The sequence below is a fragment of the Xyrauchen texanus genome, chromosome 30 (genome assembly GCF_025860055.1).
Source record: "Xyrauchen texanus isolate HMW12.3.18 chromosome 30, RBS_HiC_50CHRs, whole genome shotgun sequence".
Taxonomy (NCBI): domain Eukaryota; kingdom Metazoa; phylum Chordata; class Actinopteri; order Cypriniformes; family Catostomidae; genus Xyrauchen; species Xyrauchen texanus.
This window is the reverse complement of record NC_068305.1, coordinates 11,418,883-11,446,221: the sequence shown is the minus strand read 5'-3', so window position 1 is coordinate 11,446,221 and position 27,339 is coordinate 11,418,883. Positions and strand designations below refer to the sequence as shown.

Sequence of the window (27,339 nt, the reverse complement as noted above, 5' to 3'; positions counted from 1 at the left end):
AAGTTAACTTCATAAATCTGGATGACATATCAATGCACTTTACTTGTTTTACAGGACAGTATAGCTCTGTGCAAATACAACGCATCACCAAGTAAAAAAAAAATATATAATCTTCAAAGAGTTCTACATCTTTGATCTTGGGGACTACAAGCCTCTGGGTAAGTTTATTCATTTAGAATGGGTGGATCTCTTGACAAATATTGGTTTTGAAGCAGTTATGTTTTCCACCAAATTATCTTTAAGTACAGAGCAAAGCATGGCAGAAAGACTATATCGTTGACTAAATAAACTGCCAATGTACTTTGCTTCACTTTTCCAAGGTTACAACAATTATTTTAATTCAGTGGTCTGAAGAAGTGAAACAGGTTTCTTTCAGTTGCTACTGAATTATATTACAATATCAAGTTATCAGGACACAGTGAACAGTTAAAATGAACAGCAGAAATTGAGATTCTCAAATCTCAGCTCAGGGTAAGGGCTAAACAAGGCACTTTCGGTATATATTATTTTTTAAACCACTATTCCTATTAGGACTTTGTTCTTTCTAGGGCTCCATCTGCATATGGAAGTCTCCGTGTTCAAGTTTTGTCTCACTTTCTTCCACTTTGGCCTGTGGCGGAAGAGGCATGAATCCATTTTGTAAATTGGGGATCTCCACAAAGAGAGGCAAGTTGGTCAGACTAGTGTTGTCCTCCTTCTCAAGCTCCTCGTCTTCAAGTGCCACTTTCTTCTCCTCATCCATTGTGGGATTATTACAACCAAAGGAATCTAAGGCTTTTTGACTGTCGTCTGGGATGTTCTTCCTCAACTCTTTGTTCTTGTTCCGCTTGGCTAGTTTTGTGACAGAACCAAGGCGGTTGAAAAGGTTATCTTCAGAGTAAGCCTGGCTTGGGTCACTCTGTTGATGATCAACTCGTAAATGGAGGTTGTTGAGCTTTGTGTCAATGCTCTCCTGGGAGGATGTCTTGAAATTGGTGGCATCCAAGCTGTTGAAAGCAGCTCGACGCTCAGGAGACAACATGTCTAATGAATGGGTGCGCTGATCGAAACCCAACTGCCTGCGCTCCATGCTGCGAATAGTGGCGGCCCTCTGAAGTTTGTCATGAACTTCCACACTGAGTCTACGCCTGGTCTCACGGAACTCAGCTCGAACATTGGCCTTCCACTCAACTGCATGAGCCTTGATTTCACCCACCTTGAAAATAATGAAAATACTTAATGAACCTGGGTGCATTTGGTTGTCCATTCAAATAATTGCTTGAAATTTTCTATCAAATGTGCGGTAGAAAACGTCAACTCTATGGTCATGCAAATGCAAAATGGCAGTATTGTTTGGTTAAACCCTGAATCAGGTCTAGACTACTGTATGATCTGTCCTTAGACAAATGGGTTAGACTCGACTTTACTCAGATTTAGAGAAAACAGTTTAAAAGAAATTTAAATCCTCTTTTGATAATCTACATCTAGAAAACTCTAAAGCCAATTTCCTTAGTTTTAGTGTTGATATACTATAGTTGTCTTTGTTGACTTCACAGGGAATCATAGAATGCTAACAAAGGTCTCACCTCCTCTTTTGTCTTTTTAGAAAGAACCCTCAGCCAGTCTCCAATCATGCTCAAAACTGCAGCAAAGTAAGCCAGTCCAACCAGAATCCAGAACCACACCAGCGGCCTGTACCATTTACGGTACTCTATTCTTCTATTGCCTCCTGGAAGAGATGTAGGTATAAATGACACTTTCATTTAAGTACAGGGAGCATTTGATTGCTCTACAAGCACACTTTTTGGAGGCATACAGAAAAAAAACCCTTTAAGCTATTTTACTGAGAACAGCAATCAGTTTCTGTCAATGCCTGGTGTCTAAAAGCACAAAAACAATAAAAAGAAAATAAAATGCATTTATATGGACCGTGTTTTACTCAAGTAGTAAATGGAAACAAAATCTATAATGGAATTCAATCAACAGCATAAGTAAATAATGTCTGTTCTTATATTCATCCATTTTGACTACTAAAGCAAACCAAAAGCAAGTTAAACTGTCCCTTGAAAGGAGACACATGGAAATAAATGTGATGTGGACCCATTGAGAAGAAAAATCACTAGAGAGAGAGAGAGAAATAGAGACTTTTGCTTTAATAGCATGCTTCTCAGATGTTTCTCCTAAGAAAGAGACACATAGTAATCCCACATGTCTCCTCTACAGTAAGAGAAGAGATCTCAACAATGTCTCAAACCATGCCTAAATATGCCAAGTGTAGAGAAGATGAACCCAAATATTTCTCATCAAATTCTTTGAAGGCCAAATTATCTGAGCAATGCAAACCACATTAATTGTGCAACTCTATCACCTTACTGTACAGTATTTCAACAATTGTCTCAATGGTTTCTAATTTTATTTATGGAGTACTGTTTTTATTTATTGTATTGTCTTAAGACTAAATTCATACATAAGAGTTAATGAAGCATAACTGAGATGTCCAACAAATCTAATTATGGTATGAATGGGCAACCTCTGGCCAGTTGATTTGTCCTCTAGTGAAGCATAATTTTTTGAGTAAGATTTATTTTATTTACATTCTGTACCTACCTGCAACATAATCCCCAATGCCAACAGTAGTCAGGGTGATAACCACAAAATAGATTGCTTCTAGCCCAGTCCATCCTTCAATGTACTTAAAGATAATGGCTGGTATGGTGACGAAGATGATGCAGCCAGCCAGGATGAAGAGCAACGTAGAGGTCACTCGGATCTTGGTCTGGCTAATCTGATTGTGTTTCCGCTAAAAGGGGATGAAATACAAAGCAATATCAACATGAAAGATGAAGAAACATGGTTTGAAAGCCATTTTTAGTCACAGACACAGCACAGCTTCGCTGCAAGCAACAGCCACATGTGACACGGGAAGACATTTCGTGACTTCTTAAAGGTGGCATGTGTTCATTAGCTCTCTGAAGGGCCGAGTGACGATCTGAAGGAGACTGATTAGCTCTAATGAGGTGTGATCTCAACCCTTATTGCAGATGCTACAGCCACAGCATGTTGGGCCCTGCTGGTATCGGGAGCCACAGTGTGTTTTTTTTTACAGGTCCAGCAGGTCTGCTGTGCAGGATCTGACCAACCTATCACAAATCAATGCTGCAATATCCCTTCCTAATGGCTCCCACGAAGTGATGAAAAGAGATGACTTTGCATACTCTACCATTATAAACATAATAATGATCTTAATAGACAAGAATATTAATTGGTACCTCATGGTAGACGACATATTCATTTTTTGTGAATGTAAACAAGGCTGTGGAGGATAGACATACAGTCTGCTCAATGGGTTGCACTACTGAATACCTAGGTGTCAATTGTTCAGTTGACACAACATAACAAAATAAATAAATTTAAAAAATCAGAGAGACCAAACAAAGCCTGGTTCTATCCCAGCTTACTATACAGAAGCTAAATTATAATTAAGCTATTTGTATGATGAGCTATTTGTATGACATATATAACAATACTTATTATTATTTAGTGTACATTTATAACATATACTTTGTGTTATACTTCCCTTGCATTAATTATAAAAAAATATATAAAAAAATAGATTTACTGCTACTGCTATGGGGGTTTCTAAAACAGCTGCTAAAGGCCCTGGCACACACGCAACACAATGTTTTTAGCTGAGAGTCAAAAAGAAAATCAGTACAGCTGAGCAACAATATACTGTTTGAAAACATTCTGACACCAGCCACGCTGCTGTGGGAGGCGTTTTGAGGTACAAGGTCAGTAAAAGAAACAGAAAATAATGTGCTGTAAAAGCAGTAGAAAATTCGTAATTTGTCAGGTTTACCTTTTGCATTTATTGCGCTAATGTGCTAATACACTGTACACAGACATAAAACACGCCGCTTACACTCCATTATTGCAATTTATGATGACACTGATGCTACTGCAAAAACGGATGTATAAATGGCAGATGTGTGAGTGGCTTTTGGCTACAGATGGCACATAAGTGAATAGACACATAAGAGTATTTGAGTAGATTTGATTCATTTTGTAGACTAACTAAACAAACAAAACAATTGCATGACATGTTCTTGGAAAATGCCTACGTGAATGATCAAAAAGATATAGGTTAGTTGGCACCAGTTCACTAATAACACTGCATGCAGGTGTGTTCATGTTGACTGATCTTATCTGACTGAACAGAAATTATCTGTGAGCCACAAAGTAGGTGCCGTGAACCAAAAGCACTAAAAAGGTTTTTTGCTGCCAGTACGAAGTTTTTCTGAAATTTTGCCCTGGCGAGTTGTTACTGAATCAACAAAATGAACTCAAAAACACATTTGATTTTGCCAAACTTAGTTCTAAATGATGTCACACCTGTTCGTTCTTTGATTAAGTATGAAGTGTCAAGTCAAGTCAAGTCAAGTGGTTTTTATTGTCGTTTCAACCATATACAGTTAGTACAGTACACAGCAAAACGAGACAACGTTCCTCCAGGACCATGGTGCTACATAAAAACAACAAAGGACCAACATAGGACCACATGAGACTACACAACGAAATAAAATACCTATATAAACTACCTATATATACCTATATAAAGTGCACGTGCAAACATGTGCAAAGTACGGGACAGTACAACAAATTACTGACAATGAACAGGACAATAGACAGTGCAGCTGCCGACCAGTACTCAGTAGTGCAAAAAGATGACAGTTTCTAAAATGTAAACATAACATACTATGAGATAATGTTCTATGCACATAGCAGTTATTGAGGTAGCAGACAGTTATAAAGTGACAGTAATTAGTGCAACTCAGGACACGTGTGTGTCAAACCACGTGTCCTGAGTTGCACACCAAAGTGTGCATATGCCTTAAGGGAATCATCATAACTTTGGCATATTTCTCTCTTCTGAATGCCGCAATCCAACTCTCTATATTTCTTTCCTCATTTAGAAAGTTGTTGAAACATAATATTGGATTTTATTTTGCTGTTGGAGAAAATAGCAACACAAAAACAATATTTATCTCCCATTCATCACTATAGAAGTTTACCCTGCTACAGTTGAATTCCATTGTCTGAGCCTGGATATGAGAATAAGGTCCCTTTACACAGACAATAAACCCTTGTATTGTACCCCACAGTTCACTTACCTTGAACATTTTCTCCACTTTTGCAATGCTCTTCACAAAAATAGTCCCCAGTTGATCTCCAACACCAGCCAGAAGAAAGCCAAAGAGTGGGATGCCAAATATTGCATATAGAATACAGAAAATCTTCCCACCCTCTGTGCTTGGAGCAATGTTACCATACCCTTAAAAAAAGACAAGAGATAGATGGTGATGGAGTTTAGATGCAGCTGAAGGGGAAAATAGAGATAATATGTCAAGTCATGCACTGTACAGTGGGAACCGGGGCTAGTTGTCACACGAAGAATTTGTCACAAGGGCTATATTTCAGTAACAATAATAATTTGTCAAAAGTCCAATTGTGCAAATGTGTGTTTTTTCTGGTAGAGGTATTGTCACGTATTGTGGTAGTGATGGAGAGGCAATGGATCAATTTGCAGGCTTTTTAATGAAGATGAAGAAGATATAAAACAACGTGGCGTATCATAAACATTCATACTAACACAAGTGTTACACGGATGAGAACTGACAATCAATGAATAAAACAAGAGTGCATTTATACACAAACGGAACTAATAATGGAATGGAAGATAGGTGAGGATGATGGGGAACAGATGGCTGATGAGGGCAGTGTACCATGGGAAATGTAGTCCAGGGGAAAACTTAAAAATAAGAATCCTAGGTAAACATGAGGGAGTTCATTTTAGACAGATCTATTCAAGTCAGGGTGAGATCATCGTATTCCAAAACATATTATATGGACATGGTACTCCTCTAGGTAGAGTGTGTAGCCCCATCCTATTTAATGGTATGATTAATTACATATTTTCCCAGGTTGGTGCAGGAGTTGAAAAGTCTCTGTTTGCGGATGATGGAGCACTGTGGAAGAGAGGGAGGAATATTTCGTATGTGGCTAAAAGTATTCAAAGTGCAATTAATGAGGTGGAAAAATGGACTGATAAATGGGTCGAAAACAGGTTATTTATTTTTCAAAAAAGAGAGAATGTCCTAGTGTATGATTGCAGCTATATGGCAAACCCTTAGAACATGTGAATGTGATAAGATACCTGGGGGTATGGCTAGACACAAAACTGACATTTGAAATTCACATACAAATGTTTTTTTTAAATATCTTAAGATGGTTAGCTTGGGTGGATTGGGGTGCCAGGCGTCACTGATTGAAGAGAATATATTGTGCATTAGTTATGTCAACTATAGATTATGGATGTATAGCATATGGGTCTGCGTCTAAAACTTTGCTGCAGAAAGTAGAAATAATTCAGTCACAGGCATTACGTATATGTTGTGGTGCTCTCAGATCTTCTCCTATTCCTGCCTTACAGGTAGAAATGAGTGAACTGATATTAGATGACTAAAGTTAATGGTGTCTTATTGGATTACAGTAAAAGGACACTATGAAACTCATCCAATTAAAAAAGAATTGGTAAAATGCTGGGAATATGAGACAGCCAATCTAAGAAGTTTTGAAGCATTGCAGAAGAAGCAATGCCCAATCATGTGGAATAATAAATGTAGAAGTGAGCACCACAGTAGTAGTGTCACCCATTTCACCTTGGCTATTCCCTTTACCATTATTAGATATTAATCTGCAAGAAATGATTAATGATAAAAAAATAGAGTAATAGCAAAGGATGCAATGGTTAATCAGTTTCACTGTTGGATCTAAAGATCCTGAAACAGGTCGAGCTTCAACCACTGTATATGTCCCACATTTTCAAGTTAAAACTGGTAAAAGAGTATCTGACCAAATAGGAGTTTATTCAACAGAGATGGTAGCGATATTGTTAGCTATCAGGTGGATGGAGGACACTCGGCCAGTGAATGTGGTGATATGCTCAGATTCATTCTCTGCTTTATCAAGACTTATTAGTGGGAGATCCTCAAGACAAGATTTTTTATATGATATTCTTTTAAGTATGTATAGATATAATTTATATGGATATAAGTTAGAATAAATAAAATATATAATGAATTAATGAGATACTTAAGAAAGGTAAAACTGTTTAATAGGATTTAGAAGGTAATAGGGTTTTTTTCATCAATGGTCAACACTCCAGCCCAGTACTGGTGGTAATGCACCTATTGTTTGTTTGCCAACCGCCATAAAACGGAAAAATAAGAAGACCACTAGGGACAGAACGTGACAGGTATGATGGTTTTGAACACTTCAAAATGTCTTAAAATAGAATTGTGAATTTCACCCTCCAAAATTTTTACTTGTATCAGCATAATTTTTGTTATAGCTATCGGGAAAACAAGTGAACATAAACCAGTGGTGAATTCCCAGGGCCAGCAAAGCGTGCTCTGCTGGCCTAACATGCCAAATAAATACATATTTTTCATCCTTTCTGTCACGGCTGTGGGAAGCAGGAGAAGGCAGACGAGTGATTTGGATCCAAACGCGGCTTTATTTATAAATCATAAACACAAAGAAAAGTTTTTAGGAAAAACTAAACTAAAACATAAAAGAACACACGGCAGGAAGAACATAAACGAAGGGAAGGAATTAGGGGCATAGACAACGAACATCCACGAAAGGCAGGGGGTAACCTCGAATGAACCACGAGAGAACATAGGAATCGACATGAAATGCCAACGAACGACAAAGGGAAGGGGAAGCAGCAGGGTTTAAATAAAGAGACACAGTAATGACAAAACAACAGACAGGTGCGGACAATAACGCAGAGAAGGGCCGGGAAAGACGGGAAGTGTAGTTTACACAAGGACAGTGAGACTCGGGCGGACAACAGGGAAAACGTGACATGGAATATGATCGGTGATGGGTGAAACGGAAAACCCGGGGCAAGACAACAAGGGATCGAAACATGAAACACGGTGCAGATGACAAGGGATCGTGACACTTTCATTCTCAATCACCTTTTTGCTAATGTATTTTTAATTGCTTTCCACTCTTAATTAATCTAAAAACAAATAGAGAAAAACTAAAAGTTTATCCAGTCAGAATGTATTCCTTGATGCTTACAAGCGAAGTGTGACAACGGTGTCACAAGTCGCATGCTGAAGCAGCGCATGAGTCTGAGCTCCACCCCGTAAGGCCTTCAGAATTTCCTCAGAATCCCTCAACAGTGCATGTGAATGAGCAACTAAAGTCAGATTGTCAGATTCATCAGTCAATCAGATTGATTTATTTGTTCTTGGTGGGTGTGATCTTTAGGATATGTCCTGGTCAAGGCCTTCTAGCTGGTCTTGAGTGACGCAATCATGCTTTAAGTGACGTAATTTGAAAGCGAAGAGCGCAACATCTTGCTGAGTCGACGACTGTCATTGCTGCCACTATCGCCATTGAGAAAGAGATCCTTAAGGATTTAAAAACACAAGATATTCTGCATGACCGTGTGATTGCTTAATTTATTCATCAGGAAAGGAGGACTGATTTTCACTTCAAGCAAAATGGTAAGTGCTTTTTACATTGTTATAGCAACATCAGGAGTTTTCTACATGTAAATTAGGCTGCTTGAGCATTCAGTGCCGGATCAAGTTTTGAAAAGTAGTGCTGCGTTCCATTCAACTCAGTTGTCAGATTTGACAACTTCCTACTAGGAAAAGTGCAATGGAATGCCTCTTTAAATCAGAGTTACAACTTGTAGGCTCGTGCAGAAATTCTCAACCAAGATGCAGGGGCATGATGTCACACAAACATGTCGACACTCAGGGAGATATACAAAGTAAGTGATAAACATTCACTTTATTAAGTAATATCGATAAATGAGTTCAATTCCACATTACATGATATTAAAGCTTGTTTAACTAACTGTGGCAGACGGTGGTGCGACGAGAGAGAGATAGTTTATGGACATGTCCGTCATGTGTGTGTTTGTCTTTTGGTTTAAGTTTTTATTAAAATATTATTTATATTGCCAAGCCGGTTCTCGCCTCCTCCTTTCTATTGAACTCCTTTACACTAACGCTTGCAGAAACAGGTGCATAAAACATTATAATCTCTTTTGATAATCGTACACCTGAAGCACAAATGCTAGCGCTGCAGCATTGTTTATCAGTTGGGTTGCTAGGAGACGTCTCTAATGAGAGTAAAACCCCTGCTAAGCTAATGGGAGGGGGGATTGGAATGCATTTATGGTTGGAGATCAGAGATATCAAGTAGGAATATCCCACATCCAACTTTAATGGAACGCAGCATAACCATGTAAACATTTACATCACAAATAATATTATTTTTCCAGGTATTATAGACCTCCTTGGTAGATTCATATGAAAAATTATAATTTTTGAATTTCTGTGAGAGAAGTTCATTTCACAAAACAGTCATGCTGCAGTTAAAATTAGGCTTGATTGAGCATTAAGTGTCGCATCAAGTTCTGGCTTTCGTGCGTGGACGTGTTTTTAAAATGTCAATTGGTATTATTAGTTAGCTGCAACATAATGTATGATTCCCAAAGGCATAGTGTGTCTTATTCATTGTGAAACTGTGTTTTTTTAATGGCATGAATCACGCTGAAGGTTTAGACTTTTAACGCACGGCCCACCACTGACATAAACCACACTGGCATACATTAAGGCAAGGGTCAACTATATTATGAAGGCAGATTTCTGCCAAGGACATAGGTATTTTTCATGACAGTCAGGTCAGGGCATGTTGTCACCTTTTATCAGGGCAGGTTGTATTTTAAATGTCATAAATGTATACAGTTTATCAATTACAATGTATGCAGACCAAAACAATGATTTCTTTCCTTATGTAAGATATTTAGATATACTTGGCTTGAAAGCCCTCTGGAAACTACAAACAATTAGAATGGAGATGCAGACCATAGAGAATAGATATTCTGTCATTTGAGTAAGCCTCGTTTTATCATGATGGATATAAATGCAGAATAACTCCTCATGAGTCTATTAATTTCAGTGCTTCCCTGCCAGAAACACTCTGCAGGTTTGCTGTGTATAGATGGTAAAGCACCTAATATGGGGACCTTACATGCCTCAGTATGTGTCTACTGAGAGCATGTTCAGAGCTGTAGCTACTGAGGTGTAAAAACTAATCTTGTTTTTGCCTTTGTCCGTTGCCAGCTGGATGGCTGAGCCAATGCGAAATGACATTGAGAGTCCTGTCAGCATTTAACTACCAACCTGTATTGCACAATAGCGTTTTAAAACAATCCATCACAGACACTGGCAGGTAACACAGCGAGCAGCTTATGGACTCAAATGCATTACATCAAACCTCCAGTGGAATGCTGAGCCTTGGATGCCTGACTTTACGCATTTTTAACAATATATTGTAAGCTTTACAAATTTGATCTTTTCTTCAATGTATTTAATCTCCTTGAAAAGACTATGAATTGTAGCTTGATGTTCTCAAGAAAATTGATTAATTGTGCAGAAAGCATTACTTGTTTCATTTTGTATGACAGCTGAAGCAGGTCGAGTTTCAGCCATGGCATATAAATTGAGTTTTTTTTTATTGATTGGTGGTTACGTGGTCTGGCATATTGATTGAAAATGTGATAAATTCATTACACAGAAAACACATTTTATTTAGCTGGAACTATCCACATTAATGTGGTTTGAAGAAGACTTGTGCTTAGTGTGATGCGTTTTTATTTTACCTATTGTTGTAATCACAGTTCCAGCAAAGAAGAAGGAACTTCCTAAGTCCCAGTGACTGGAGTTGTATGATGTGTCTCCGATAGGACTCACTCCAGCGTTTACTGCATCTACAGAGTGCTGGGAAGAGATAAGATTGAAGTTCAGGCCATTTACGTGAGTGGAATATCATTCCTATAATTTATAATTCATTCCAGAGACAGATCATTTTCTCTGGTAATAAAAAATATGGTATCAAGCCAACATATTTCAACAACTGCATTACATATCCAACTACATTTAGAAGCTTGTCTAAGTGTAATTATATTGTGTAGTAACTCAACTGATAGAGTGTTGCACTTGCAATGCGCTCATATGCAAAAGGCATACGAGTTGACACATTGGTTTTATGTTTCATTTTATGGTGGTTGATTTTTACACATTCGATTTTTATGACTACCAGTTAGGTTTTGTTTTAGGGTAGGGGTCGGATTTGTTGATTTACAACTTTATAGAGAATTAACCTTTAAAACCTCATCTGTTTGAAAAACAATGTAACTTGCTTTAAAGGTGCACTCAGTAACTTTATTTGTGTCATCTTGGACTTACAGTGACACCTAGTGGTGTGGATGCAGCATAATTCAAAATCAATAGTTTTCAGTTACAGATGCCATTGTAGAAATTCACTATTCACAATCAGCCATGATTAATTTAATCCAAGAGTGAAAGTGTCCAATAACATGACGGTTACTGAGATTAAGAGAGTAGTATTCAGCTGGTCATGTGATTCTACAATGGCAGACCCCATGAGAGCACCCCTGCCCCATGTAGAATAAAACAGCTTTTATAAGGTTATTGATATTACTTGAGTCACCTCATGTGAGTGCTCATGATTTCCTTTAATGTACAGTAACTTGAATTGCCATGATATTTGTATGCCACGTAATACAATATTGTTTTTTAAAAAAATTAAAAATGGGAAAATAATCCTACAAATATCTTATTCGAGTCTTCATATTAAGCATTTAATCTTTAACCTAGTCTTTTGTGCAACTGTGTGACCACAGTTCTATATTATATGATCAGTTATGTTTATTATAGTATAATCCAATCATATTTTCTTAGACAGCTAACTGCACGCCATTCTTTTGCACTTTTCTTCACTTAAAGGTATACTGATTTAATTGGGCAGTACAAAAAAACATGGTGATACATTACGACACCTTAGTGATGCCTGAAAGAATTCCAAACAAAACGAACAAGACTCCTTTGTGAAGCAAACAGTTGTTTTTGATGAACAACTCAAGGTAATGTTCAAGGTATCCTACTGAGGACTTATGACCCAAACAAGCTGTGTAGCATTAATGGGTGATTGATGATCAGATGTATCATTAATGAAATGCAATAGAGAGGGAGGATCAGAGACCGGTCACTCAGCCCGACAGGAAGCCCCGGAGAGCAGGTGGAAGTACTATACCGAGATCAACGTGAAGCGGCTCAGGTATGAGGAATGAGCATGTGGGCAGCTGTAGGGCAGGTACACAAGGGCAGATTCACAGTCTGTCCGTCTAGACTGGATACGTAACACAAAGTTTAAGTCAGGTGCAGCCTGAGGGCAGGACCTCACACAGTAGGACAACGTTTTCAAATGGCTAAGAGAAGGAATAAACACAGCCTACGCTTACATTGTAACACTGTCAAATTAAGATTTAAAATAAAAATGCAAAAAATAAAAACTGTGCATTAAAATTGTATATACAGTATGTGCCAAGCACAATCGATGAGGTCTTTGGTGGTTGCATCTTGCTCTCTTATCGGTGTCTCGTAGCACCAGGGACCAAAGCAGAACATGTTTTGTGTCCGTCAGCACGCTTATTCAGTTCTTTTTATACTATATTTAAAAGTGTGCTAGATGGACGTATTTGACCATTGCACCACATCCAGTTGTTTTTAGCATCTCATGCAGGAGCATCGGGTTTTTGGTTGCTGTATGCGCATCTCAAGAACCCTGCGTTCTATTACAGTATGCACTGCGTCTAGTTTTTCCATGCAAGACACAATGTGACAAAGTCTGAATGGCCCCTAAAACATGCATTTTGAAACACTCTGTCAAGCTGAAAGGGGTTAAGTATAGGCAATTTTAAAAAAAAAAAGGATGTGCTATTCGTCATGTCATGCCCTTGTTTCAGTAGGAAATACGTCAACACACCAAAGAAAACCTGTGCTCGTCAAGTCACCTCACAGTGATTTTAAAATGCAGAGTCAACTATAAGAAAGCCATCTGAAAGTCCATTTCCCAGACAACATTAAACACTGTGGTACTATCAAAACGAATCTGACAAAGCAACATTTGCTCAACAAATGGCATGAGTTTTGGGTTGGGACTATTTGTTTGGCTGACCAATGGCAGATAAGGGGACTGTTCAAAGAAATCTATCTGAAAACAGTCACTATTTTCCAGAAGAAAATATATGTTTTGTACAAAGTAACAAAGTTCACGAATGATGACACTTTTTTTTTTATGAAAAGCTACAGAAGTATCTTTCTAGCTAAAAGAAACTGAAATAGAAGCTACATTCTAATCATATGGCATGAGATTCTTTCTCAATCCAAGAATGCAAAGCAATATACCTTGGAATTAATACTCTTTGGTGATCTCAGTTCTCCCCAATAATTTGAGGTTCTTGACTTTTCAGTGCAATTGAGTTTTACCTCAGCACAGACTGCTTGAAAAGCTCATTTGCATCCCATTCAGCCAAACATGTATAAATATTTGTGCTTCTCTGAATACCAACTGCCTTTCTTCCATATCATCTCTGAGCTGATCTGAATAAAATTGTACTTGCCAAGATGTGTGGCATTCCTGTGTCCACTACAAGATGGTATTACACCACCTTTAAGGTGGTGCGAAGATGATTGCAAAGAGAAATTAATGTTTCCTTCTACACAGACATTAGTAGGTGCCCAGCTAACTACAACTGGAACTTTTTCAATCTCATTATGATAGATCATAAAGATACCATATAACAATATAGATACGCAGTATAGGTAAATACTCTACATCAACATGATCACACTGGAAGTCGGCATGTTGTTTTCGAGAGTTCCAGTACCCTAGGATCAGACACATTATGCCAAATCACTGACAAGCGGCATCTTCCATCAGACAATTTTGCATCAGCTCAAGCATGTTTACCTTCCCTTGTGGTGTTTCCGGAAGCATGTTGTATCGGCAGAGTGGGAGACATAGAACATATTCACACTAGCACCATCTTTGGAATGACAATGAGGCTGTGAGGAATAGACTTACAGTCTCTTCAATGGGCTGTACTGCTGTTTAAAGTGTTTCTGGATCATTCAGCGGACAAAGCATTGATAAAATAACTGTCCAAGGACATTCAGTATACAAAGTACTCCAGACAACATGAGTTTTGGAGAATCAGATGTGATCTAGGAGCTTTATATAGCTTTAAACCATTTGTGCCATTGAAGAGATGGTGAGTCGATCACTAACAGCCTCATTGTCATTCCCAATAAAAATCAAAGATGGCGCTAGCGTGAATATGGTCTATGGATTCGGATCTTGGATTGAAACCAGGAAGTAATCCCGTTTGCATAATCAATGATTCTAAGATCGCATTTTCCCCTCTAACATTACATTTGTTACTCTACTGATGGTTAGGTTTAGGTTTGGGGTCGGTAGGGCTGGGTCAGTTTATAAAATATGCATTCCTCTTCATTGTATTACAAATGGAATGAAATGAAATGCAAATGAAATGGGACATTTACAAGCAAGCACAGATGAAACATAGCCATGTTACCAGAGGGAAAAAAAAAACAATTTGAGAGTTAATGCACAAGCGTTAGTGTACAAGCTCTGTCTGATATACAGCTCTTGGAAGTGCCTTGGCATTTACTCAAACTTTTCACCTCCAGTTGCATCATTGCCAGTTTGCAGCACATATGTATGGCCCGCAGCCTGAGCAGTGCGAAAGAAAAAGCATCAGCTTACTCTCAGCTAATCCACACACCGCAAGCCTGAACCATCTGAATCATCTATGCTCTGCAGCATGGACAATCAGCAAAAGCACATGTTATGTCTTTCACTGCTTATCTGTTTTACATTTTCTTTGTCTTGCAACTTCTACAAAAAACATTCTGAGAAGCTTCAATACAACACAACAGAAGCTGTCAGGAAGCAGCTGTCATCTCAGCCTCTCTCAAGCTCTTCTGGAATCAGTGAGGCTGCTGGGCTATTTAAAAATGGTGTTTTGTTACAATGCTTTTAAATGCTGCTGGTTCTAGATTTAATTAGGGTTTCGTAGTATTGATTAAAATGCTCAGTTCTTCCAGGGAGTATTGTGATGGGCTGGCCTCATGTTCTGCCCTACCCACCTTACTGACGGAGCCCCATTATTGCAAAAAGAATCACTCACTCCCCAGCAGATGCTTTTAAGGCTTGGTTGCTCTTTATCCGCAAAGCTGGCCGATTATCTCCGCTCATCTATCAGAGAAACTTAAGTCATTCTTGGCATCAGCTCTCATGGATGTCTTGGGAGAGATGTCCTTGGTGTTTTCGTTTCAAACCCACACTAACAAAGACTAGTGTTAAAACCATAATCTATCTCTGTCTCTCAAGCCCCCCCCCTCTCTCTCATATAACCCACCTTAATATCCAGAGTCAAATAAAAGTGTAACACTGTAAAAAAAATCCTCTTTTTGTATCAGTGGCCTGACCTAAGGCATGAGTTTAAGAACAGGACTATCAGTTTGTACAACCAATGGAAGATAATTTATAACCTAAATGAATCAAGTTAATATTATGTGATATGATATTTTATATTTGTATAAAAAAATACAAATTTACTGTACAACATGCTTTTCCCCGAGATCATATTAAAATAGTCAAATCCATATGTACTGTAATACATGCACGACCATTCATTTTTGAATATTACAGAAAAAAGGGACAGACTTAGACCATGACATCAGGCTCATTTTGAAGCTTGTAAATGTTTCTATTGTTGTCGAAGTAAAAGCTGTAACACTCCAAGTTTGTGCTGACTTTATATGTCTACTTGTTTGACGTTACCTGCGGAAATGTTGCAGTTAGAAAGGCTTAGACCTCTATTAAAACTGGTACTGCACTACACCATTTGACTACTGATTTAGGACTTTAATCTGTAGCTTTTACTTACATTTACATTTATGCATTTGGCAGACGCTTTTATCCAAAGCGACTTACAGTGCAATTATTACAGGGACAATCCTCCCGGAACAACCTGTAGTTAAGTGCCTTGCTCAAGGGCACAATGGTGATGATCATGGGGTTCGAACCAACAACCTTCTGATTATCAGCCCAGTGCTTTAGCCCACTACACCACCACCACTCTTTTACTTAAACTTGTACTTAAACAAGTGAATAATTAAACTGTCAGAAGAGTTTGACGTTGACAAAGCATTGCGGTTGGTTGAGCCATATTTATGTGGTTCTGCAAGCTTTTATAAATCATGTGCATTGTGTCCTTGGCTGCTCTGAACAGCTCTGAAGCTATTGGCTTCCACAACCAGTGGAGTATTTGAAACCCTGTGGACATGAATGGATATGTGGATGCGTTATTTTGTTTTTTAGGACACTCTCTTCTGACCCCAGAATAGTTATTAATATGTCCCCTGATAGAACCAAACATTATTGTCTCTCATCACTCAGAAAAACTATATTTCCCAATTTCTTCTGAAAAAGAAATAAATAAATTCACAGACTATTCCATTTTCCTTATAAGAATTCAATCATGTCCAGGTCTGCTCTGAGATACTACTAGTTCAAAAAATAAATAAGAAAACTAGTTGCCATAGCTGTGACGGTATTTCTAATAGAGCTGCTGAAAGAGTGACAGTAAAAATGTGGAATCTTTCCTCTTGTGAAAAGTGGAAACGCAATAATAATTGTTATTATTAGTTTACTCTGCTTCAGTTTATTTCCGCACATTTCTGTACAAAAGACGGAAATGTCTTATTATTATAATTAATAATAGTAAGGTCTATTATTGTTCATTATCAGTTCATGATGTCTAATGCATGAAAAAGTGAACATATATAATCTTATTATAAATTGTAAACAGAAATTCTTAACACTTGTTTCGCCATCCGTCCAGGTAAGACAAATAAAATGCTTCTTCCAAGCATGAAAAGAACCTGAATTTTCCACCTGTCCTATAATAAATTTGAAAGAAGTGAAAGTCTGTATGAGGGTGTACGAGAGACCCCATTTACACCTGTATTAAAGGGATAGTCCACCCAAAATTCAAAATTTTCATGATTCCTGGCATCCTAGATGTGTTTCATCTGCTGAACACAAATTAAGATTTTTATGAGAATATTTCAGCTCTGTAGGTCCATACAGTACAAGACTTTGTACCAAAATTGTGATGCTCCAAAATCTACACAACGGGAGCTTAAAAATAATCCATATGATTTCAGTTGTTAAATCCATGTTTGCAAACATGATATAATATGTGTGGGTGAGTCATTTTTTGTCATAAATTCTTCTCCCTGACCCAGTAGGGGGCGATATGCATGAATAATGTGAATCACCAAAAACAGAGGGAGAAAGTGAATGTGAAGGTAAAATAACTTAATTATTTATCTGTTTCTAACCCACACATATATCACTTCAGAAGATATGGATTTACCATCAGAGTCATCAGGAGTACCTTTATGTTGCCCTTATGCAGCTTTTGGAGCTTCAAAATGTTGCCACCCATTCACTTGCATTGTATGGACCTACAGAGCTGAAATATTCTTCTAAACATGTTTGTTTATGTTCAGCAGATTAAAGAAAGTCATCTACATCTGAGATGACATGAGGGTGAGTAGATGATGAGAGAATTTTGTTGAAATCATGTTGATATCAGACACTGAAGAAGATGTGTTAAGTCTTTGTGTTTGTGTATGTATCCGCTGTTTTGGATTGGACGGTTATTTCCTTTTAAAGCATCACGTAACTGGTAAAGTTAAAACACTTGTTTTAGCACAGTGGTTGATTGGCAGCTGAGGGGTGACACTTCGCTACTGTCCTGGACACATTCAGGACAGATTAGTGTTTCCACCTCAAATGTGATGTGGTAATATGCATTTTTGACTACTTTGCATGTACTTATGTGTTTTTTGTGATCTGATGATAAACGTTTTAGATCCTGTTTGGACCTGTGTTTAGCATTGACCACAAGTGATCAGATCAACCGAAATGCATCTTAATATCAGGTGTAAACGGGGTCAGAGAGTCATGCTGGAACTTCAGATTAAGCAGATTCAAGATCAAGCAGAAGTCAAACTTATGGTAACTAAATTACAGTTAATTAAATTGGTGAAAGGATAAGTTCAACCAAAACAGAAAATTATCCAGTAAAATCTGTTTGACTTTCTTTCTGTGGAACACAAACAAATAGTATTTGAAGGATGTTCCCACTAAAAAAATGTTCTCCATACAATGAAAAGTCTCAATCGCCTATTCAAGACACTCAAATCTCATTTGCATATTCAAACTTCACCAGGTTTGACATCAATGACTCCCAACCCCATTGGGGTTTTTTTTTGTGGAGGGAAAGATTATCAGTAAACAGCAACTTAATTTTGGTCTTTTCCTCACATAAACCTTCCATACGTTTCAGAAGACTAGGAATATAGCATGTGAGTCATGCAGTATGGACTACTCTTATGGAAGTTTTATGGTGCTTTTTTATCCTATTTGGAGCTTGACAGGATTCATTGTGTGTAATGAGCAGAGTGAACATTCTTTAAAATGTCTCCTTATGTGTTCTATAGAGGACAGAAAGTTATATAGGGTTGGAACAACATGGTGGTGAGTAAATAACAACAGAATTTCCATTTTTGGCGAAAGCACTTCTTCAGTGTAAACTCTTAGGAATGAACTCAACAGAAACCTTGTGCTAACTCTTTACACATTCTAGATGTGAGAGGGGGGAATTGTAAGTCTACTGAGTAAATTAGCTTTGCAGGAATGAAAAATCATTTTTTATTGCATTACATATCTCAAGGCTGATGGAAATGTATTACTAAGCTCCCAAGCTACATACCAGAGATGGAAGGGTTGCAGGGTTTGCAGTGTTAACCTCACATAAATCTCTTTCATATAGTTGTTGAAAGCATTTCTGAAAGGCCATATTACGTAACCCTAGTCCCGGTATATGAGAACTGTTAAAGACCAGAACGGACCTTACACATTGCTTTAACACTATAAAACAGGTTGATTATTGCCATTATAAGCACAATTCATCAAATATTTGAACTCTACAGCAAGTGGTTTGCAATCTGCTTTGAATTCTTTTACATTTATTTTCGTCTGTTGCTCCATTTAGCATTGTCCAACCGCTGGCCCTCTGGTCTATTGCATGAGTGAAGCTCACGTTATCAGTCAGATCGATGAAGCTATACTGTTACACTAGATCTGAGAATCCACTAGGGGCACTGCCTGAGCTTTACCACAGAAAACCAACAGTTTTTACCTTGATGAGCTCTTCCAGCTCCTCAGAGGTCACGCAGGGATGTTTCTGCAGGAAGGCGGCTTTCTTCAAGGTGATGGTGTCTTTTTGGTTGCTCTCAAATGGTTGCTCCAGGGCTCGGAACACAAGACCGCCAGCGACCAGGTACCCTACCACCACCACAAAGACAGCTAGAACAGTCTTCCACTTCATGACTGTGAGGAGGGCTGAGCCGTCTGCCACTCCTTCCATGCTGGCCACCATACTGGCGGGTCGTGAGACCGAAAGGCGAGGTAATGAGCAGCCCATTGGGTTCTGCATGGTGGCCACACTGGCCTGAACCAAGCTGGACTGCAACATCCCGGGCTGAACTTTCTTTGGTGGCACCAGGTTGGTTTGCACTGGCACTGTTGTAAAGAGGCAAGACACATTATAAGTTTATGTCATTTATATTATGTCACATTAATCACTGCTAAGAAGTATTAATTTGACATTTTCAAATTAGAAGTTCATGGTCGACAAAACTGGTCCAATAAGTCAGATAAAAGCTATTGGTATAATTTGACAATCAAAATGATGAAATATAATTTATTATTTCCTACCTATCTTCTGCTGTTTTAGTTTTGTGCTTGCTTTGCTCCATGGTTTCTGCATTTTTCTCTCTTTTTGCGAAAGAAGATTAGAAATGAATGTAACCACAGTAGATGAGAGAGCATTCTCTTTCACAGGTAATGGACCTAAATGCAGCATCCGATCATTGCTGCATACCCACACATACACACACACACACACACACACACATACTGTATGCCTGCACACACACTTTCGTGGGCTATCAGAAAATCCATTATAGTAGAAAGCAGCAGAAAGTGGAGCAATATTAAGCTATATTGCTGTAGATATCTCCACCAAATCTATAAACATTGCAAAGCACAATTATATAGCAATGCATAACAAACAATCTGAAAAATAGCAGTCAATTTGAGGAGGTGATAATTAAATTATTGATCCAGTCTTTCGGTCCTTATATTCAATAAACCAAAGAATGCATTAATGGGAGGAAGCACATATTTAGCCTTAAATAATTTTTCCTCCTCTTTCTTTTAAAGTCAAGTTGTCATTTTATTTGTGTATCGCTTTTCACAACACACACCATTTCAAAGCAGTTTTGAAGAAAATGAAGCTGTAATGTCTCCATTGGGCGGTTTCATAAAAAACTAGATTGTAGATTATGCCTTATAAATACTAACATATACACACATATAGGCCTATATACAGTATATATACAGTATGTATGGGTTATATGGGCCATTCCACCAAATTGGTGCAAACTGCGGTCCTACAATAAAAATAACTATTAAACAAATATATATGAATTCCGATATTAGATATGTCATGAGATTATGTTATGATCTACTAAAACCCAAGGCATTAATTAAGAGAATAATAAACTATTGATGCTGACTAGCACCCCTGGAGTCAAATCCAGGGTGGGCTGAGTGACTCCAGCCAGGTCTCCTTAGCAACCAAATTGGCCTGGTTGCTAGGGAGGGTAGAGTCACATGGGGTAACCTGCTCGTGGTCACGATTAGTGGTTCTCGCTCTCAATGGTGCGTGTGGTAAGTTTTGCGTGGATCACAGAGAGTAGCTTGAGCCTCCACATGCTGGGAGTCTCAGCCGTGTCATGCACAGCGAGCCACGTGATAAGATGCACAGATTGACGGTCTCAGAATTGGAGACTGAGAAACTGAGACCCGGATTGAGGTGTCCTCCGCCACCCGGATTGAGGTGAGTAACTGCTCTACTTTCTATTAGGAGGAGGCTGACCCAAACCCTCACCCTTAAATTTCAACATCTCAAAATAATACTTAAGAATTTTTTGTAATATTTTCCAATGTTGTTTTTTAAAATATATTTTTAATTTATTTTAAAGTTAAAGGAAATTATTTAGATTCTATGTATGGTTTCATTTTTAAATAATTATACTATATTAAAAAATGTTGTCCTCCATTTTTATGTCACAACCGAAACACAAAATGTTTTAGTCTTGAGCCTGATTTTAGTCACACTCCTGCATTTTTTACCTAGAATTCAGACTGCATCTCTGCCCATCATGGCTGTATGGCGAGTAGTTCAATCCCATAATTTGAAGTTAATGTACTCTAAAGTCAGTGTGTATCATTATGAATTGTCAATACCGAAACACATATTCAATTCAATTTTAGGGGGTTTTAATTGAAATATTCTGTTTTTTATGTAGATACGGCTGTTTAAAATATAATAATCATATGGTAAAATTAGCTAAAATTAAAATTAGCTAAAATTGTCAATACCGCAACATATATTAATTAGGGCTGTCAATCAATTAAAATGTTTAATCAAATTAATTACATGGTGTCCCGATTAATTAATCGCGATTAATCGCATATACAAACATTTGCTGAGAAAGCCCCTCATATAACAATAATTCAATATAGGCCTATATGATGAAATAATTATACATAGTTATCTTTTAAATATTAAATATATATATATATAAAATAGAAAATGTTCAGATAATTAAAATGCATTACATTCTTGTAGCAGAAGAGTTAATCATTGATAAGGCCATACAAAAAGCAGCTTTAGATTACAATGTATTGTTTACTACCATATTATTGATCATAAGTCAATCATTGGCATACAGTTCACAGTAATCCATTTCACAAGTGAATTTGTCAATCAGTTGGAGATTTATTATGAGGGCTTGTTTATGGATCCGTCAATCTACACCTGCGTCAGACATGCTTGTGTAGCGTCTCGGGTGCGTTGCGTCATAAACATACATTTTTAGGTGACTGTGTCAAGTTAAATATAGTTTAATACTTAGAACACATCTTGAGATCCCTTAGTTCGAATTTGAGCTCCATCAAGTGTTTTGAATGCAAGAACGTAATGCACATTTGTGTTGTGCTGTCTGGTTGTTTTCTTCACTGTATAAACTGTGTGTTGCTCATACAGCTGAAGTTTCACTTACTGCCCTCTGGAGTAAACAGGTGGTACTACAAGCTTGAATTTCTCAGGAATCTTCCTTATTACAGTCCGGGGGCATTGCGATTAATTGTGTTGATTTTATTATCGCATAATTTTTTAGAAAATTAATCGCACAGAATTAACGCGTTAAATCAACAGCCCTAATATTATTGTTTCGGTAGTGACATTATTTTTTTAAGCAGTGACAAAATTTTATCTTCAAAGTCTCATTTTAAGGAAATAATTACAAGCTTTGAACATTTGCACATACACAAAACATAACATTTAAGATTAAAACTCCAAAAACCCAAACATTTTTGAGTTATGCTCAAAATTAGCTAAAATTGTCACTACTGAAACATATACCATTACATATTGTATGATAAAGTTTCATTAATGATGTGATTATTTCGGTAGTGTCAAAATTGTATTTTCAACTATTAATTTTATGGAAACAATCATAAGCTTTGAATAGTAAAAAAAAAAAATATTTTAGATTCAAACCCTTTTTTAAATTGCAGAAAAAAAAATTCAGTTGTAACATTCTTAAAATTACACACTGATTTTTTCAGACTTTGGAGCACACTTACTTCAAAATGATTGGATCTGACTACTCGCTATACTGCCATGATGGACAGGGATACATTCTCACATCCTTGTTTGATTTTTCTTTGAAATGTTGGGTCTGTTTGTTTTGTTACAGACTTTTTATAGGATACATTTGTGAACAAAGTGCTCAGAAAGTCAGATAGCTAAGATTTAATACTAAATATTATGGTTGAGCATTTCATTTTTGAACTGAAACCTCTCGATTTATTATTTTACACCATTTTTCATGTGTTTGGAAAACAAGCTGTATGACCAAGCAGTACTTAACGTCAATGACAATTCAAAAGTAACGTTTGTCCTTCCAAATACGGATTATAAAAAGGGTTATGTCTTTAATAATTAATCACTGCATTGTATTTATCCTAAAATGTTTGTGTTTGTAGCCTATATGAAAGTAATTTTGCAATATCCTGGAAGTTCGTAAATTAACAGGTTGAGTTGTTTACCACATCGCTGATAAATGCTCGCACAACGGATTTGTGTGATTTGTCAGAACTGTTCCTGCAACATATTAAGAAACGCTTGTGTGAGTGTCTCTCATGTTTGATTGTGCATCACTGCATACAGCCATGGCCAAAAGTATTGGCAGTGACATACATTTTTCTGCTTCAGTTGTTGTGGTGTTCATTCACATTGTTTCTAGATTATTGTGCAGAGTGATCAGATGAATTTTAAATAATTGCAAAAAGCTTCATTGGCCAAAAAAATTTAACTTTATCACAAAAACCCACATTTCACTGTTTTTTGGTCCAGGCACAAAATGACCAGCTAACATAATTTCACTAATCATGTCAGCAGCACCTGAGAAATTGTGAACGAGTACTAGTCAGGTGAAATCACTCTTATCATTCTGATTGGATTATAAGAGCAGACTGTTTGCTATAAAAGGAGGGAAGATGTGCTTCCAATCATTGTGTTCTTGTTAGCAATGGTTACCTCTAAACAAAGATGTGCAGCCATCATCGCTTTGCATCAAAATGGCCTCACATGCAAGGAAATTGCTGCAAAGAATATTGCACCTGAAAGAAACATTTACTGGATCATCATGAACTTTAAGGAGAGAGGTTCAACTGCAGTGAAGAATGCTTCAGGATGTCCCAGAGTGTCCTGCAAGCGCCAGGACCATCTCCTCATAAGGAGTCGGTTACGGAATCGCGTCACCACCAGTGCAAAGCTTGCTCAATATTGGCAGCAGATTGTGTGAGTGCATTTGCATGCACAGTGAGGTGAAGACTTTTGGACGGTGTCAAGAAGGGCAGCAAGGAAGTACAAGGATTGGACAGCAGAAGACATTTTCTAGACAAGATATTTTCTCTGATGAAGCCCCCTTCCAACTGTTTGGGACATCTGGAAAATCGACAGTCCGGAGAAGAAAAGGTGAATGCTACCATGAGTCCCGTGTCGTGCCAACAGTGAAGCATCCTGAGACCATCCATGTGTGGGGTTGCTTTTCATCCAAGGGAGTGGGCTCTCTCACAATTCTGCCCAAAAACACTGCCATGAATAAAGAATTGTATCAAAACGTCCTGCAAGAGGAACTTCTCCCAATGATCCAGGAGCAATTTTGTGATGATCCGTGCATTTTCCGGCATGATGGAGCACCATGTCACATGGCAAGAGTGATAATGAAGTGGCTCGGAGATCATTACATTGAAATTTTGGATCCGTGGCCAGGCAACTCGCCGGATCTTAATCCCATAGAGAACCTGTAGTCAGTCCTCATAAGGCGAGTGGACAAACAGAAGCCCACAAATTGTGATAAAATCCGAGCACTGATAAGGCAAGAATGGATCGCCATCCGTCAGGATTTGGCCCAGAAGCTGATATCCAGCATGCCAGAGCGAATTGCAGAAGTTATGAAGAACAAGGGTCAACACTGTAAATATTGACTCTTTGCATATAGTGAATGTTTTTGCCAATAAAAGCCTTTAAAATGTATGCAATGCTTATCACTGTTTTCCAGTATACCATAAAAACATGTGAACAAATGATCTACAAATACTGAAGCAGCAAACTTTGCAAAACACAACATTTATGTCACTGCCAATACTTTTGGCCACGGCTGTAGTACTCGCAGACGCTCGTGTTGATGCACATCTGTAGGAGATTTTATGTACACTCCAACCTTGAATTTCTCATATACAGACGTCTCCAGCAGTTGTTCATCACCCACCAAACTAAACTATTGCGCTAAGCATCATACAAGATCCTCTCCTTCACGTCGTGATTTGTGTTCCGGTGAAAGACCTCTCTCGCATCAAGCGAGGTCCTGTTTGAAACGCGTGGATCTGAATCTTAATGAGAAGGTTCACTGATGCATTTAGACAGATAGCCCACAATTAGATCCATTATTAGAGGTAGCAGACCTAATGCATTAAAAACTGATCACATTAAACTACACCACCCATTGGTATCCCACATTCACAGCTGTTGGGGAAATGTAGTTATATGTTTATTATGTTGCGCATCTTAGTTAAAGTGTATTTGATTGGTTTAATTGGGTATCACTCTTTAAGATCGATGGAGAATGCAAACACATGCAATCACTCATCGTGACATTTGGCTGCCAGAGCGCGTATATGGTTCATTATGCTCATTATAACTTCGGTCTATATGCAGCATGAACCATAACGCATGTGTGCAATTGAAAATACATTTTGGAAATGAAATGTAGGCTACCTACCAGGTTGAGGGTTCCAGTTCCCTGGTTTCCTTGGGTTTTCCGTTGGAAATTTCATTTTGGATTGCAGTTTAATTCATGAAGTCAACGCGTTTGTTAAAACATCGAAGAAAGAAATTCAGTAGATGAGGTTTAACTGTTAAATTACGCAGCGATTTTCCTATGCGACACTGGTTTTAAACGAGACAGAGAGGTAAACGAGCGCAAGCACACATACATCTTCATCTTCTTTTCGGTTTACGGGTAGAAATAAGGAGATGCTGCTAGAGTGGCACGATTCTGCCTCTGTCTCTTAGTGGTACTTAAGAGTTCCAGATCACTCCGCCTTTTGCCAGTTGCACCATTTTCCTCGCGTCAGACCCTTTGCGTGAGAAGTAAACAGTGGAGGGCATCATCGGAGCGCTTCGCGAATTGATTGCGCCTTCTAGAATGGGTTTGTCATAGCCGCAGCAAGGAGACACCACGCAAACGGTTTCATCTATAGCTTGGGTCTCTCTAACCTCGCCCGCTTATACTGCGCTGTTGCGCCAAGTGGTGTTGCGTGTGTTGTCAGTGCAGACATATTCTGAGTACCATGCGAAGTTCTCACGCCTGTTGTCAATGCAGATAAATGCAACTGCTTGTTGACTTCAATGCCAACATACGATTTATCCAAGAAATGTAATGGCTAAATTATGAGACACCTGCATGGAGAGGAACGCTTCTCCGGCATCACACTGACACAGGGGCGTAGTTTCCAGGGGGGATGGGGGGAGGTAATCCCCTCTATAATCAAAACAAGCAAGAGTATAAATAGTGTGCATAAATTATGCTTTGGTTTAGTGTCATTTATCTTAATAATAATTTTTCTTTTGTAATTTCACTTAACATAAATCTGGCCATGGAATTAAAAAATTAGAAAATTAGCCATTTTGACCAAATCTGGCACATTTAAATCAATATGACGTTTATTAACGTGTGTTGTCCCGGACAAATAAATAACTACAAATACAACAATATACTGTAGCTGCAAGCTGGCCAAGCCAGTGACACATATTAAGTCAAGTCAATTCAACCTTTAAAAACAAAAGAAGTCGATCCAAAGTGCTTTACAGTTCAAACAAATAAATAATGACAGAGTGATATAAAAACAGATTGATAAGTATAAAACATAAGAAAATAAATAAAAACCTTTAAATACAGCATCATTTATTTTTCCATTTCAAACTATTCAAGGATCTATTCAAAAGCTACAGAATAAAAAGAAGGGAGATTTTTCCATAGATTAGGACCTATCACAGAAGGGGGGTGTAGAAGGTCACTGATATAGTGCCTTGTAGACTTAAATCAGATTTTTAAAATCGACCCTGAATTTCACAGGAAGACAATGTAGAGATGCTAAAACAGGGGAAATGTGATCCCTCTTTCTTGACCCATGTTAAAAGCCTAGCTGCCGCATTTTGAACCAGCTGTAGGAGGGATAATGCAATTTGGGGGAGACCAATGTACAATGAGTTACAATAGTCTAACCTTGATGTAAAAACTGTGTGGATCACCATTTTTCAAATCTGTATGTAAAATATTTTTTTTTAATAAGTTTAAACCAAATATGCCAAAGTGTTGCTGAGAAAAAGTCTCATATCTTGTTTAGCATCTTGCAGTCAAATCTGTTGATGCGTTTCACGTAAACAGTTTGGTTAATCAAAAAGATTCCTATTAAGTTTAGTTGGCATGGCCTAAAGATGATCTGCAGCAAATTTGGTGAAGATCTGGTGAGTTCTAAAAAAGTAGGTTTTCAAATATTTTTTTTTTACGTTGGTAGGGACATATTGCAAGGATAATATTCAAA

At 37.9% G+C, this 27,339-nt stretch overlaps 1 protein-coding gene across 1 annotated transcript; it reads right to left on the bottom strand.

Annotated features, from left to right (window-relative positions):
- Positions 1-311: 311 nt before the first annotated feature.
- LOC127624376 (potassium channel subfamily K member 10-like) lies at positions 312-25,686 on the bottom strand. Its single transcript, XM_052099172.1, has 7 exons — positions 25,515-25,686; positions 19,235-19,617; positions 10,733-10,850; positions 5,151-5,311; positions 2,587-2,779; positions 1,566-1,708; positions 312-1,195 (listed from the first exon to the last, which is right to left on the bottom strand). Exons 1-7 carry the CDS (start codon positions 25,567-25,569, stop codon positions 545-547), a joined length of 1,704 nt encoding a protein of 567 aa, XP_051955132.1. The 5' UTR covers positions 25,570-25,686; the 3' UTR covers positions 312-544.
- Positions 25,687-27,339: the final 1,653 nt, after the last annotated feature.